We start from the raw sequence: 16,764 nt of genomic DNA on the forward strand, positions 1-16,764 counted from the left end.
GTGGTGGAGGGGGGTAAGGCGGCATTTCTAAGCCAGCAGATATGATCTCTCCAGCATTTCCTGCTCTGCCCAGGAGTCTCCTCAGAAGAGAAAATATCAAATTCAACTTTAAAAACTCAAACATGAAATTTAGGAGGAAGGTCTTCTTTAGTCAAAAAAAGTCCACAAGCATGAGTTTAATGTTATGTAAATATGTGACTGACACTCATGTCGAACTGTAATTTAGGTTTTATCTCATTTATTCATTCCTTTGTGTCACAAACAGTCCCTGAATTCAAGACAAATGGCTTTTTATACACTTTGTGAAGTTCATTTTGTGTACATTTCCTATAAAATACATGATACTGTTATATACTTTCAATCTAAAAACTGTAGAAAACCACGATCTGTCTTGCACTGTTGGACAAGTGTATCGAAAGAAGCAGCTCGCAGTCGGCCGACACGCACACTTATACACAACCACAAGCTCGCCTGTGATTTAAATTCAGTACAGGAAGAAGAAAAACATTCACAGAACTACAACAGGCTAGTTGGTTCTTCCCGGTCTCCCTTTCATACAAACATACATCCAATCAGGCAGACAGCTGCAGGGTGTAGAAGGAAATTCATTTACTTAGTAAACACAAGATGAGCGGAAATTTGGGGCCACACTGTTTTGTTTACAATTAAGAGGCAAGCTACAGGTATTACAGGGCGATGACCAGGCAGGATAGGTGGGTGGAGAAAGGACTTGCTACAGGAAGTTTTAGGTAACGGGCTAGATGTGTCTTCTAGCACCAAGTTCAATTTGAAATGATCAAAATGTTGAAGCTGATGCTCTGAACAACAGGAAAACAGCCCATTCTTACTCCCAGGACGTCATACATCGGAGTTCTGTCAAAGCGGCTGGTGTCTCACAGATACAACAAGGTGCCCTTTACTGTCTGTGCTGTGGTTCACCAGGTAAAAGAAGGATATTTCACTCACAGCTCAGCAAATACGGTCGCTTGTACTGTTTGCTTAATGGCAATGTAGGGCTAATGCTGAGAACCCCAAAACATAATCTTTACCTCAACTTACCCAAGAACTTTTTGGTTTCCAAAGCTTTCAAATAGGACAACCCACAGCCTTCTAAAGCAGATATTATTACTCTGTACAAGTTGCACAAAGAACACCTTGTGTTTATGTCTGCATTGCCAGAACGGCTGTATATTATACCCTGGGATGAGAACGCTTTGAAGGAAACAAGCCTACGGAACAAGAGTGTAAATTCCAGTAACAACACCATATTCAAATCTGGGTGTCCTAAAGCAGAAAAGCAGCAAATTTGTTTTAATCTTAGTGTCCCTCGGGGGGAAAAAAAATTAACTTAAAAAATAAAAATAAAAAATTACAATGTGTTAATTATGTCACCGAAGGAGCTGATGTAGTACACATACTGTACATCCTGGACTCAGTGTTACTGGAGAAGAGTTTGACGTATGTTCTGATACTCTGGGCCAGCGCCATCTTCATCTTCCCAGCCAGTCACTCCTGTTCTACAGACCAGGTGTATACACAGTGCTCATGTTCATCCCAGGGCACTTTTCATATATGGTTCATAGATCTGAACAGTCTTAAATACAACCCAAACCCCCCCTCCTTAGGGGCTCTATTAACACATAAAAGGAGAAATGTAATATTCATGGTCCAATAAGAACAGCCACATTAAGCAGACTGAAAGAAAATGCCCATGTCTTGCCTCCTCTGTTCCTTAGGGCCTGGTCCAGTCTCTGTTACCTTTATTAAACATATTAGATTTTACACTAAAGCACAGGGATCCACTCCTTCAGACTGGTCAAAAGAGATGCACGGTGAGAGTTGTTGAGGTTCCTGACAGGGCTGGCACACTGTAAACCTGATGGTGGGTGATTTCTGGTCAGAGTTTCTCAAGTGTCAACCACGGGTCCGATCGGGTCGTGCTGAGGGCTCTCCAGAGGTGAGGAACTGTCAGGTGCAGGCGGGTGAGGGGGTGGGATATGCCTGCACCTGAGCTGCAGCTCATGCAACCCTGAGAGAGACAGCAATGCATTAAACACACGCTCACAGGAAACGAAAACAAAAATGTTCACAGTGAGCGATTCCTGGCGATACCTGTGTGTCTATTTCCTGTGGGATGGCGTGCTGTTTGATCCATGGATGGACTTCAGCCAGCTCCTCTCTCTGCTCTTGGCTGAACCAGGGCTGGAGGGGCTGAAGCACTCGAAGCTTCTCCCTGTCCTCCGCCAAAACCTTGTTCTGGTCCCTGCAGGGAGAGAAAGCATGAGATGATGAAGGATGATGAAGAAAAGGTAAAGAGCATGAAGATGAACTGTCTCCCCCATGTGTGACAAGTGTGGTATTGCACAGGGGTGATTCTCACACCTGTGAGGGGCATATTTGTTTGGGTTTCTAAACAGTATGGCACGTCGACACACTTGAACTGTAACCTGGACATAATTTGGCCGCTCCTGTCCCATCAAAAGGGGCTTTGAGGGAATGCTTTTGATTTACACCCATTGCTTGTTCTGTCTTCTTGTTTGTGTTTTGTAAAAAAAAGTTAAATAATAACAAAGAAAAAAAAAAAAATGTATACGGTATAAGAATTCCATCTAATAAACCAAACCATACTGGTATAAATATAAATAAGCACAGTACTGTGAAGACGGCTTTGGTGTTTATTGTTCTCCCGGATTAGATAATATCATTACATAATCAAATCAGCAGGTAGCCCTTTGCTGTACCATTTGGCTTTGAATAAGCAAAGCCATCAGACAAAAAGACTAAATACCTTGCCAGATTAAACAAGGTAAGACATTTAGATAAGACTCCAGTGTTTGAGAATCATGAAAATGACTGTGTCCCCCCAAAATTGCTAGAAAGAACAAAAGAAACAACACTTGCACGTTTTGACTTTATGAGCCTCATAAAAGCTTCACCTCTAACCTTACTGCGCTTACTCAGTCAACTAGTGAGTATAATCCACGCTTTATATTCAAGATAAATGATTTCTAGTACAAAGCACCAGGTTTCAAAGGCCACTGTGAAAGTGTCACAGGAAAAAAAAAAAAAAAAAGCAAAGCTGAAATGCACTGAACAGGCTGACATTATTTCTGGCCATGCTTGTATTAGTTTTGTGCCTCTGTTACTATAAAACAGAACGCGTTTGCAATTGTAAATTAAACTTGAAAGCTCGATCGTAAATGTATTACACTGACTTCAAATGTGGCTCTAAAATGTGATTTGCGAATCCTAAAGCTTAGAAACTTGTTTGAAAAGTAGGCGGGACCCACGCTGAAAGATGTACGACACGTCTCTGTTGGCCAGACTCGATTGGAGGGACAGCTTGGAAATATCTACAGTTTATAAACGAGATGGGTAATGGGTTAAACAAATACACGTTTCTGTTATTCTTTAACTGGAACTGGATTTACATTTTCATCAGAAAGTCATCTTGCATTAAAAATTGTTTTAAAAAACTGCGCGCAATGTTCAGGGTTCGCTCTAAAAATCACAAGAAAGATACAAAAGTAATTCCACACACTAATTTGTAATGCCAAAATAGCTTTTCTCAAGAAGGCGTTTCCCGTTTATCCATCATTAATTAAGTGTATTGGTATACCTGGTGTGGATCTGGTATGTCATCATGACACGCTCGGGCATGTGCTGGATCATGCTCCACAGGGAGTTTTCCGACTGATTCTCGAAGGTGTGTTTGTGCTCTGCCAGTGTCTCCTGGCTCTTACGAGCTTTGCGTGACGTGTCCGATGAATCGTTGCTGGCAAAGTATTTACTGCTGTTGCTGCTGCCTGTAACCCAGGGAGAAATTCATTCACATCCTTCCATCCTACTCTTAACTGAAAATGTTGCTTCTCTGCTTTGCATTTGCACGGCATTCTTTTACTTGTTTGTAACATGCAGCAACATTTAGAAGCTTGGCGTACACGGACATTGGAAATTAAAAGTCAACAAAACTATAACAACTAGACTTATGCTTTACAAATATGGTACAAAAAAGGCTGTTTTTGCATGAATTGCATGCATGCATATTGCCTTCCTTACCAGTGTGTGAAGTAGAGGTTCCATTGGAGCCAGATCCAGACCCCAGTGAGCCTCCAGACTCCCCTGATCCAGACCCTGAGGCATTGGAGCCAGTCCCTGACCTGGCGTCCTCCTGAAGCAGTAAGTCAAGGAGCTCGCTGGATGTTGACTGGGCATCATGGTTGCCAGACTCTCCTGGGACATCATGCTAGTCATAAAAAAGATGGTTTCAGTCAGAAATCAATCAGCAATTTAGAGTGAGAAAACTATCAGACCTATAATCAACCCATACCTGTTATAAAAGATGGTTGATTGACTCACCTCATTGGCATGTTGTTCATGGAGGCTCTCGGCGTGGTTGTACCCGGTGCTGCTTTGCCCTTCACTCGGTTTGGGCAGTTCTTCCTGCAGCAGATTGAGCTGCAGTGGAGAACTTGAGCGAGAACTAGAGAACAAAGCTCTAGGCCCAGCCGCTTCCTCTTCTTCGCCGACAGATGAACTCGCTCTGGGTGAGCAAAGTAAAAGGCCTGGGGATGTCTGAGTATGGGGACCAGGCTGGGCCTGAAACTGAGGCTGAGGGAAAGGTGCACTGACAGGGGCATACCCTGTCATAGTGATGGGTATCTGTGGCAGTATAGACTGAGCTGACTGTGGATAAATGGATGGGTAACCTGGGGTAAAAGTGGGGTAGTTGGGCAGGATGACAGCCATGACTGGAGCCATGAAAGAAGGGTTGAAGGTCTGTGTTGGAGCTATGGGTTGCAGGTTGTGAAAGTTTTGGGTATTCTGAACATTCTGAATGGTCTCCATTTGGATCTGCTGCATGCCTGGCAGGCTCTGAGTAGGTTGCATTATGTTGAAGTTGTAGCTGAGCTGGTCAGGAGGCTGAAGCCCCGCAGGAGCTGCTCCAGGCAGCTGTTGTGTCCTGGGTGATTGTTCTGGGCCAGGCTTCCCCATTACAGGAAAGAATGGCACCTGGACTGGAGATGTTTGGCTGTAGGGTGCTCCCACCTGGGGCTGGGAGGACTCTGAGGAGGGCCATGAGGAGTCAGGGACACGGCGAGGGGGTTCAGGTGGGGAGGCATAGCTGTCTGAGGAACCCTGGGGTTTGGGACGCTTGTGTCTTGGCTTCCCTTTTCGAGAACGATTCCAACCTCCGGCACTCAGTGGACGCAGGTAGTCTCCTATAGTGAATGTATAAAGATCATAGAAATTAAAGTTGCACAAAAATTTGCACAAACACTTTATCAGACTTCAAAACATCAGCTGCGTTGCTAAAGAAATATTCAACAAACCTGGGTGGTGGGAGCGAGCCAAAGAGCTGTTGTCCAGCTGCAGATACGAGCTGTAAGGGCTCTGAAGGATGCGATGGCGGAATCGATCCACATATTCTTGCTCCTCCTTCTGGGTGTGAGCTGACAGCACCTCCTTGGTGAGACCAACAAACCTTCTTTCCTCTGCGGCGGGGCTCGGAGCTGGACGGACAGGGGTTGGGGCAGGATCAGCAGGCTCACTGCCCATCGGGGCATCCTCCAGTGCTGTGGCCTCTGACAGAAAACGTGGGGGTAGGGGGGGTCAGTGTCAAAAGAAAGCACTAAACATTTCTCTCTGTGGAGAACTCCTGAGAGAATTTAGAAATTTGACCATTAAGAGAAAAAAAAAAAAAAGCATCTGAGCAGGTGTCACTCATGATATAAGACTATGTTCATATACCTGACTCAGGCTGTGGCACGTGCACTATGGTACTGCTGTATGAACACTGGCTGGTGACCGAGACAACACTCATGGCTTTAGTAGACATGGTGATGTCTGTCAGAGGTGCCCCGACTACAGCTGGAGTTGGAGGGCTCACTGACACCTCAGTCTCCACCACGACTGCTGAAGAGTAAGAAAAAACAAACACCAGGAGCAAAAAGAGTTTATATGACTGCAGACTTTCACCCTAAAAGTAAGAGAATGCTAAGCCATGTGCTCTGTGTGGGTTTATACCATCTGAACTCTCCTGAGCTGTGTCAGTGGCTCCTGCGGGCTTGTCATCTTCTGAGGTAGAGGATGAGGAAGAAGAGGTAACCAAGGAATGAGATTCACTCTTCCGCTTGAGGGCTGGACCTGTACAGCTCTCTAAATATCTGGTTACACACAAGAAACGTGCGCAAACCAACAGGGAAAGCAGGAGTCAATATTATGACAAGGACAGAGTGCTGCAGAAAAAAAAAAAATGTCATGTTGATCGCCACACACCTGATGATGTTATCCACACAGTTGATTTGCTGATAGGAGGGAATGTGTGTTTGCTTCCTGCTCTCTTCATGCTCTCTGACCTCAGCATTGGGGGCTGCAGGGGGTAGAGGAGCTGGCAAAATAAACAGCCAACATTTAAAATATCTGCCAGTTTTAAAAAAAACACATTTTAACTGTTTTGTACTCAGTGGATGTCAAACTGCGATACCTGTGACACGTTTTCCAAGGAAAGCAATTTTGTGGTTGGAATCCAGATAAGCCTGCTGGCCCCAACTCTTCACTCTGTTTACATCAGCACAGATCTGTTGTAAAGTCATCTGGAAAAACACAAACAGACGAACACAACACCCCCACAAAAAGTGCATGATTAACCATGGCAATAGATAGTTAGGTAACTGCGTGACACGTGAATTCCTGGATGATGACCTCACTGTGATGTCTTACCGGTTCCCGGTGCGAGTCCTCCCACACGTTGCCATTGCTGTCACTCGAAGATGCAACGCTGATGTAGTGCTCGTGAGAGCCGTTGCTGCCTAAACTACCGTAACCACTGGAGCCATTGTTGTGCACGGGCTGTAAAGAAGAGCCACAAAGAAGAACAGATTGTATATTAACGCTTCTTTTTTCAGCCTCTGTACAGCAACCAAAATGCAAAAACCACACATACTCCAACAAGCTAGCCAAGAAAAAAGCAAAAAAACAAAAACAAAAACAAAACAAACAAAAACAAACTTTGCAGTGACAAAAAATAAATAAATGAAAAAGCCCATTTAGTATGAATTATTTTTTATTTTTTCCTTTTTCTGACAGGACTGAAACATGATCAGCTTTTATGTTATTACGCTGATACCAGCATGATACCAGCACCTTTGTTGCATTACAGCAACAAAGGATTTCAAGTGAGTGCTTTCTGGAATTCATTTATTCAGCAATGACATATTCACCTGTAGGAAAAGCTTATAGATCTTTGCCTGAAGATCCTTTATTTCCTCATGAGTTACAGGAACAAACTCCTTTGCTCGAGCAGCAAACACATCCTCATTCAGAGGACTCCTGTAGGCAAAGGCAGCAAGCAGAGTGATGTTATCTTTGTTACTGCGTCATTCATGTAATCGCACACCGCTTTCACAGAAACCCAGGGGGATTACACAACGGACATCAAACTCTACACATCAGCGCACATTTTTGTCTTCTTGTGGTTTAGATTTTATGCTTATGGAACTTACGTCCTGACTTTGTGGCGCCCAATGATGAAGGCCACCTTACGGCTCCATGGGTTGATGAAGCTGGACCAGCTGGTATCCAAGGTGATGTAGTCTCCATTCTGACAGCGCAGACGCACGGGAGAATGTTCAAATGGAGGCTGGCCCGCATGCTTCAAGACTGAGCAAGGCATGAAGCGATAAAAAATAAATAAATACCATCTATGAAAAAAATCCAGTCATGGTAAAAAGAAATTACTGTCAAGTCTAAAGATTTGGTATTAGGACATAATAATAAAAATATTATGATATTTTAACTGTTTCAATGTTTATTTAATACTAAAATAAAATAAAATAAAAATGCTGAAGCAGTGTGTTAAAAACTAAATATATCCCATGATTCAATAGCTTTTAGAGCCACCATTAGCAGCAATAACTTGAAGTAATAATTTTCTGTATGATGTGAGAAACTTTATCAGTCTCTCAAATCATTGTGGAGGAATTCTGACCCATTCCTCTTTCCAGGGTTGCTTCACTTCATTGAGGTTTGTGGTATTTGTTTATGCATAACTCTTAACCAAGGGAAAGCATTTCAGTCAGGTTGAGGTCTGGACAATTGCAATACAATGATTCTTTTCTTTTTCAGACAGGCTGTTGTAGTTATTCTGCTTACACGTGCCCTCACAAATGACTGTAGAATACATTGGTATGCAGAGGAGTTAATGGACTGCAAAGTGTCCAGGTCCTGTGGCTGCAACACAAGCTCAAGTGATCACCCCCACCCCGCCCCATTACCGTACTTTACAGTTTGTATGAGGCGTTTGTGCTGATATGCTGTGTTCATGCCGTCCAAACATGGCGTTGTGCATTATGGCCAAACACCTCAATTTTGGTCTCATCTGTCCCAAGGAGTCCTGTGGTTTGTTCTATTCTGCAAACCTAAACTGCGCTACCGTGTTCTTTAGAGAGAAGAAGCATTCTCCTGGCAACCCAACTAAACAAGCCATACTTGTTCAGTCTTTTTCTAATTGTCCTGTCGTGAACTTTAACATTTAACATGCTAACAGAGGCCTGTGGAGTCTGGCAAGTTCACTCCTGGAAAGACTGGCAAATGTTTGGAATGTTTTCCACTTGAATGTGAATAGTCTTTCACACTGCAGAATGATGGAATTCCAATTGCTTGGAAAAAGGTTCATAATCCTTCTTTAAGATCACTGCTGATGTCTTTCCTCTGCATCATTTTAACACATATGTGAACACTCCAGACCACCAAACTGCCCAAACGTCTGCTTTCATAGAGGTGCTCACATTTGCTGATGATCACTTGATCAAGAGCAGCACCCTGGTTTCTACTTATTCTCTCAACTACAGTACTATGGAAGAAGTAAGAGTCCTTAGTTTTTCAAACAATGCTTCTGCATTTTGCCCTAGTTTTTTTTTTTTTTTTTAAATTATGACATAGTGTATTATTTAACTTGCTGTTGTTCACCTGAGGTCTAATCCTAAGGATCAGTTTATTTTTATTATGTCCTGAAAGCTAAAATCTTAGAATTTCAAAGCGTGTGTACTTTCAGTTACAGTCATGGTAAAAAGAAATGCTCAGGATAAACCTTGCTCTGGTTGATTAATCTACTAGTTATTTTATTATTTGTCTGGCATTTTTTTACAGTATAATGATAAAGAGAATATCTATCTATTTAAATATACAATTTGAGTGAGCTCATTGAAATGCAGTTTTCTTATCAGCAGACTAAACTTTTGCACTCATCCTCCCCACAAACTCACTTTTCCGGTGCATGGACAGCATGAGTGGGCGGTCCTCTGGGTGAATGCAAGTCAGCAACGACGTGCCTATCAGATCCTGAGGAAGGTATCCAAGCAAAGGCACGGCCCTGTGAACAGTCACCATAAAAATCAGCTCTTTTCAAACACTGCCATTAATTTTCAAAGCTTGGGACTGGAAATTTGTGTGTATTGACCTGTCATCAACTTCCAGAAACACACAACCAGGGGAGTGTGTTGTGGTAAAGATGCGCTTGTCCATGGGGATCCGAGGTGCTGCATACACAAATCATATAAACACCAGTGCAAAACATGAATAAGCAGTGGTTATAAGTTCCTCAAAATACCAGAAGAGTTTCTCAGAAAGTGTTTGGGGTTGTTATAGATAAAATTGCATAGACCTATCAGAGCATCAAAGCTGCATGTTCAAAGACAAACACGGTATCATACCTTCATATCCAGAGATGATGCGTTCAGCCAGTGCCAGGCAGCACGGCTCCTCCTCCTCCCCACTGCTCCCAGATCCCTGCACCTTCAGCTGGTAGGGTGTTATCCGAAATGGGTTGTAACGCATCTCACCCTCACGATCCTTCCCACCCCTAAAACACACAAAACACAACAATCAAATCTGAATTTATTGTGATCAAAGATGAAAACAGGAATTGTTACCTGCACCAGTTTCAAACCCTAAAATAAAGATCTAATGAAAAATGAAAACAATTCAAATTTCAATGATATCTATTGGTACAAGTTGATGACAGCTAATTTAATTCTTGTAAGAATGTGTGAAATGAATATTTTCTAGGGCTATGGAGGTACTTTCAGTCACAAGAGCTGATGGATAATCATGTTTGATTTGGCACACATTTTACACCAGAAGCCCCTCCTAACACAACCCTCATATTTTTCCAGGCTTGTGTCCCCTTCTGGTCTCAGACTGGGAATCTTTTGCACATAAAATGAATGTGTTAACCACTACACCATGGAGCGAGCACAGTTTCTAAAGACACATCCATTAAAAAGCATGTATTGATGGAATTCCTTATAGAGGAAGAGTTGACAATCAGAATGAAACTTCATTACACCCTGCAGGAAATTATTTTGTAACAGCTGCACAAGCTTGTAGAAGTTACACAATTATAATAATAAAAAAACAACAATAATAATAATTTAAAAACCCTGAAATTACTGCAGTTTATAGTCTGGATACACAAGGGCAACATCAGATGTAGGGTTTAATGGAATCGAGCTCATATATTTTATTAAATCTGCCTTAAAAAAAATTAATTATTGTTTAAGGAATTAAGGGATATGAAGAAAAAAAAAGTACTGACCTGATTCGGCAGAAGAAGGACTTGACCTGGGCACAATCAAACAGAACGCCGGCTACAGAGAAAAAGAAGCGAGGGAAGTCAGTTAACCATATTCTCTTTCATTATTTCTGTTAAATACCCACTGAGACACTAGTATGTGCAAACTAACTTAAAAAAAAAAAAAAAAACACGTCCCTGTGCCGTATTTTATTTATTTAATCTAAATAAATAAATAAATAAAATACAGCACCTGTGTGCGAGTTGCTCCAAGGTGGCAAATGGGGTTGCGCAGTGTGTGAATAGAAGACATTGACATCTTGGTGGAAGAGCAACTCCACAAATTTGGCAGACTCCAGAAACTTCCTCTTGCAGCACAGGATGCTGGGAGCCTGCTCCGATGCATACAGGACGCGGCCGCTGGCCAGGGAGAAAACCACCACGAAGGAATCCTACAAACAGGCAGAGAGATGTACGCACCCAGAAAAACATGCACACAAGCAAGCAAAGTCACAGACACACACAAAAGCAATAAACACACATACACTCACACACCCGCTCAGGAGTGAGGCAAAATAAATGTACATATGGATGTGTATTTGCATCTTTAAGACTGCCTCAAAACAGGATTTCAGAACAGCTCTAAACAAATGCTTAGTGCGTCCTATGACATCTTCAGTGATACATTAAAAAAGGAGACAATAACATCAGAACCTGTGCATCTAAGTTTGATGTGCATACCGTATTTTTAAGGGTGTGTTCTGAGGTGACTCTCTCCAGCTCTTCCAGAGTGCAAACGGTGGCATTTCTTCGCTCGTCCTGCCCATTTTGCATGAGCAGTTTGTAGTATTCACTATTAGCTACAGGTGACAAACCAAGGCACACACACAGTATCAGTATTTGGAGAAAAATAAATAGTGTTTTCTTAAGATTCTACATGGACTCTTCTGTATTTAGGCAGGTTACCTTGCACTTGCTTGACACAGTTGAGCGCGTAATGCAAGGCCTCCACAGTGCTTGCTTTGCTGCGGCTGCGTTTGTCTGATGGGAGCCTCTTTTTCATCTCAGCCACTGCATTCATCATCTCTCTGTGGTCCTGCCCTTTGCCAGCCTCTGCATGCTCGCTGCTACATACGCACAGAAACAGCATAAAAAGATATTTAAGTATTTTTCACAGGTACTTAAGTAGCTAAGATTCACTCTGTTGGACACTGTTAGTATTTTTGTCACCATTATACCATGAATATATCATAGCACAGATGGAGAACTTCAGGATCAGCTGGTAAAAAGCATCTTTCCAGTTTATTTTGGGAATCTGTGGCTTGTTTTCTTCTATGCCAAAATTCTTGAAATGCCGCAAGAAAGTTAAAACCCTGGCTGTTGTCACAATGTGCTGTACTCCACTTGGCAGAGCCACATGCTAAACAGTGTAGCAATAGTAATAGATAAAAAGCTCTGACATACTGTTGTGGATTTTTGCAGAAACTAGGGTCAGAAAGGCACCATGGAAAGCGTCCAGAAAATGCTAAATGGTGAGAGCACATTGGAGTTGAATACCTCTTAGCTGAAACTGAGGTGGATCCTGAAGCGCTCCCAGGGCTGTGATTGGTTGATGAAGACAGGTCGTGTGAACCACTCGCCATTTCTTCATCCTCCTGTGCCACCTCTCCACCCAAAACTCCACTTTCTTCACCTCCAAGGCGCTCGGATGTTTCCCTGCCGTTCCGCTTCCCGGACAACTCCCGCTCCACCTCTCCACCGTTCGCTGTGGCTGACGGCAATGCAGGCTCCTCCCCATGTAGTCCACTGTCACCTCCTGGCATCACCACACGTTGGTCACACATCAATTATTTTTCTTTCCAGTTACAATGGTCGGTAAGGGTCTTCATATGTTCAACCAAAGGGAATGGGTTCCATGTGGTAACAATGAACTGACTTTCATTCAGTCAGTGCTGAATGTTGGATGTGGTCTGTTTTTTCCACTGCAAATAGAAGAAAATAAACAAAAAGCCTGAGTTTAATTATTATTGCATAGAGGACATATGGAACAAATATCCCACGTTTGGGACGAAAAAGTTTTATTTTATATCAGAGGCAAGATTTAGGAAAATCAGTATAGGTATTACAATAGAAACACTGAACTTTATGAAAGCAGCTGTCTCACAGTCATGTAGACTCTCAATAAACACATCCATCAATGTCTCATCACGCAAGACGTGATAACATTTTTACCAAACTAACAGATAAAAAAAAAAAAAATTTTGGTTTTAGTATCTTTTTTTATCTTTTTACTTCAATAAGTTTTCCAAGTTCATTTAGTTTATTTTATTAAGCTTTGGTGCTATTTTTATTTTTGGCAACTATGTTAAGTACATGTTTTTCCCACATCTAGTTTCAGTTTGTAGTTTAGTTTAAGTAAACTACAGAAAACTTAATCTCATTCATGAGGAGCCAACTCTAAAACTGCATCTTACACCTTACAAACTGAAAACGTTCAAGTTTAAACAGTGAAACTGAAGCGTTATTGTTGCAGATCTCAGCTGGCTTGATCTCTGACCACCAATGTCACTACTATAATACACTGAGGATCCTGTTCTTGCATTACCCCACAAACACTTCCTTGTGTTAGTATATCATTTCAGATTTAGCCAGTGAAAACATATTTTTTAATAAAGTGTTGTGCAGTGACAACTATTTTCTTTCAACAGCACTTCTGGTTAAAGTGCGACTTTTTGGAAAAACTTTAACACTTGTGTAGGTAATCATTAAGTCAACCTACCTAATAAGCAACTGCTCATACTTCTACAGACAGATCATGCATGACACCTTAAAGGCCAAGGTAAATCTTTACTGGAAACAGATCATCTTCAGCATGGTAAAACTCACAGTTAGCAATCATGAAAGTTGGGAATCTTGCCAATGAACTTTTTCTCAAATAAGTGGCAAAATGTCTTTACAAAGATATTAACAACATATGCAGAGAATCATCCCCAGTTGGAAGCCCCATCTACCTCCCATTCAGTTCCTCTGCTTGCAAGGATCATCCAATCATAAGCAAGTTGCTTTAAAGGGAGGGCTTCTTCCAATGAGAGGTAAAACACCATGATTCAAGGAGAACAAACTGAGGGCCTGAGGATTATAGTGAAAGCTACTATTAGCCTACAGTCCTAGAATAGAAATATCGTGCTAGAAATATGTCCACACGTCCACTTTAAACTTGGGGCATGTCTGATGTGCCAAAGGTTTTTAAATTTGAAGCAAACGCTTGTCTTCTTTTGAAAGGACGAGCATGTTATTGCCAAACATAAACAAGTAAAAATGTTCTGTGCAAATGTGAACAAACACAATCTGCCATGTTATTTAATACTACTCGGCTGTCTGGCCATAAAACTGACTCACTGCTTTCTGACTCTCTCCCGCGATTTATGCGCATCTCATCCATCAATACTGCCAAGACCAGGTAAGGCTCTGCCAGATATAATAATGTGATACTGGGTTGCATAATAGGTGTTAGTACTAATTATGCATTTACATTTTTTGCAATCCCTGCAAATGCAGATTTTTTAAAAATCAAACCCTGTGATTCTACAGGCTGTTTTATCCAATATTTTCATCAGTCATCAGAGGAAATCACTTGTCTTCCAGCCATCTTGGGCAAGTTTTTTTTCTATGGTATTGGTATAATTAAACTCCAGCTGCCACCACATCTATATGGCACTGAGACCAGACACTGAGAATAAAGACAGAGGGACAGAAACTGAGAAGCAAAAGCAGGAGGGAGTGAAAATATCCCGCATCGTTCATCAGGTCTTCATAGGAGGATTACATAACTGGTTTGCTCAATTCAGAGGGCATAAAACATTATGCTATTGAGATATTATACCTGTACTGACGTGCACAACACACAAATGCGCGATTGTAGTTGCATACATAGGATGCTGTGGTACTTTCTCACTTATGCAGCACAACAACACACTTGACCTAGGCTGTTGCTCTGTACTTGAACCTGCATGCACACTGCAACACAGCTCAACACCATCACAGACTGCTTCCAGAAGTCACCTAAAAAGCTAAGATAAGCCATTGCACAAGCAAAACTGAAAGTCAACATTATTACCTGTTTTACAGGCTTTTTTAAAAAAAAAAAAAATTGTTAACGTTCAGCAGAAGCCTACAACTTACTCCACCTCACCATATGAACCCAGTGACCCGAGTAAGTCCAGAGGCCACCTCACAATGCTTGAAGGAGTGACAGCAACTCCACTCCGGTGCAAGCTAAAGCACCACACCTGACTTGCCACTGGGCAGCTTCTAGTTTCAGTGAAGTCCAGTACCCAGAGTTATTACATAGCGCTTTATCTATCAAGACCTCTCATATACATTTTTTAAATTTCTATTTTATTTTTATTCAGTTCTTTTTCAATTAATTCCCATTAGTTTATTATCAGTTTGTTTGTTTTTGTGCCAGGTTTAGCTGGGTTGCTGTAATATACTGGGTATTTATCAGGGGCAATATCCGCAGTGTGTATAAAACCTACACTGTCTATGGAAGTGTCAGAAAGGTTCAGACAGTAAAATACAAACACAGCATTTAGTGAGGGCAATTAACTCACACTCATGTAATCATGCCAATCTCAATAATCATATGCATAAATGCCTCATCATGCCTGCTGTGTAAGCACATCTGGACAAAGCGAAAAAGCTAAAACTTAACGTAGTTTAGTGTTAAGACCTTTTAACCGACGTGAGAGTTCAGGTTGCTTGGTGAAAACAGCGCCCCCTACAGTAACTGGGTACGAAGGTCGCAATAACGCAATAAACTGATAGCCTGTTAGCTACTGTATTAGCAAGTATAATAGGTTGCTTTGTAAGTAATGCACCGTATGTAAATCTGAGCAACAAGAGCTTTAGGTTGTTACCAACTTGCCAGCCAACACAGCGCAACCCGTGAGCTCCAGCTCCCTGACTTATGGCAGACGTTATACAGCTAACATGAGCAACACACACTGCTTACACCACTGCTTACAGTCAAGTCAGCGTTCACTTCTTGAAGAAGCAAGAAGGCCCAAACCACATAATACACACTCGCAACGACTTTATAGCAAACAAAAAAAGGCAATGATTTAATTTCACTTGTTTACATCCACTGTTGCGTCTAACTGAAGCCGTGCGTCAGGTGGTTAGCTAGTTTATCGAGAAAGCTAACTCACCAATGACGCCCCCAGTCTTTCGTCTTTTGGTGGAATATTTACCTTTCCTGCTCCTCGTGTGTCTTGGCTCAAGAATTAAAAAGTTACGCGTGTCCTTAATTGATCACCGGAACGCATCAGAAAGTATTTCGTTTCAGTTATATCTCAGTCACGTAGCTAAGTCGTCATCCATCCCAGAGCAGTGGACACATTTGTGCAACGTGAGCCCGGTATAGCATAACCACGCCCATTAAGCGATGATTGGGCGGGTGGGTTTTACATGTATTATTGGATTGGATAGCAAACAAGATGTGGGCGTGTCTGCCGCGGCAGGTCTGTTGGGCGGCTTGCGGGCGATTCACGTGGATTTCCATGTTACACAACCGAGAAACAACAAGCCCGAAGCAGACTGCGCGAGCACTGACACTACCAGCCCGCTGCCTCCCCGCCCCTACCGCTAAATGAATGAACAGAGCCGTTGCATGGTCCAGCTGCTGCAGTGCACGCAGCAGGGAGTTTGGACATTTGATTTATTTTTGTTTGGTTAAATTGTTGTCAGTTATTGGACATCATCTTAGTAAAGTCTCTTAAGTAAAAGAATGTTTAAAAAAAAATCACAAGAAAATGGGACCTATCAGTGATTTTAATAGATTTTGTCACTAAGCAAATGAAAAGGAAGGCAAAGAATGCCACATACTTGTATATCCTTATTCATTAATTTTAAATAATATTACTTAACATTATATTTTAAAGTTTTGCAACAATAATATGTAACCTAATTATCCTCAGTTAGTCATGAATATTTTTTTAATGATACAATGACTTTTATTGTTGGATAGCACAAACAAGACTTGAGCAGCTGTTATATATTCTTTTACCACATCTTTATTGCAATTTGACTTTTTCAGTTAAACCTGCCTTTAAATTAAACCTGAATTGAAAAATTCCCAACTCTGTAAAGACAAAACAAAATAATAAAATATATAATCACTAGAACTGATG

General features: G+C 41.7%; 1 protein-coding gene across 4 annotated transcripts; it reads right to left on the minus strand.

The window, feature by feature from the left end:
* Positions 1–221: 221 nt before the first annotated feature.
* On the minus strand, positions 222–16,009 carry per3 (period circadian clock 3). Of its 4 annotated transcripts, none has more exons than XM_005469341.4 (23): positions 15,826–16,009; positions 12,131–12,555; positions 11,540–11,700; positions 11,315–11,433; positions 10,827–11,025; positions 10,598–10,649; positions 9,714–9,862; positions 9,461–9,539; positions 9,267–9,373; positions 7,506–7,662; positions 7,224–7,332; positions 6,724–6,852; positions 6,488–6,596; positions 6,280–6,373; positions 6,028–6,167; positions 5,752–5,916; positions 5,334–5,585; positions 4,360–5,222; positions 4,060–4,246; positions 3,620–3,806; positions 3,291–3,353; positions 2,113–2,263; positions 222–2,029 (listed from the first exon to the last, which is right to left on the minus strand). In XM_005469341.4, the coding sequence occupies exons 2-23, from the start codon at positions 12,415–12,417 to the stop codon at positions 1,898–1,900; spliced, it is 3,891 nt and encodes a 1,296-aa protein (XP_005469398.2). In that variant the 5' UTR covers positions 12,418–12,555; positions 15,826–16,009; the 3' UTR covers positions 222–1,897. The 4 variants fall into 4 exon arrangements, with proteins under 4 accessions (XP_005469398.2, XP_013124629.2, XP_005469396.2 ...); XM_013269175.3 differs by having other exon boundaries at positions 5,752–5,913; positions 6,280–6,391; XM_005469339.4 differs by having other exon boundaries at positions 6,280–6,391.
* Between the last annotated feature and the right edge of the window lie 755 nt (positions 16,010–16,764).

The sequence above is a fragment of the Oreochromis niloticus genome, linkage group LG5 (genome assembly GCF_001858045.2).
Source record: "Oreochromis niloticus isolate F11D_XX linkage group LG5, O_niloticus_UMD_NMBU, whole genome shotgun sequence".
NCBI classification, from domain to species: Eukaryota; Metazoa; Chordata; class Actinopteri; order Cichliformes; family Cichlidae; genus Oreochromis; species Oreochromis niloticus.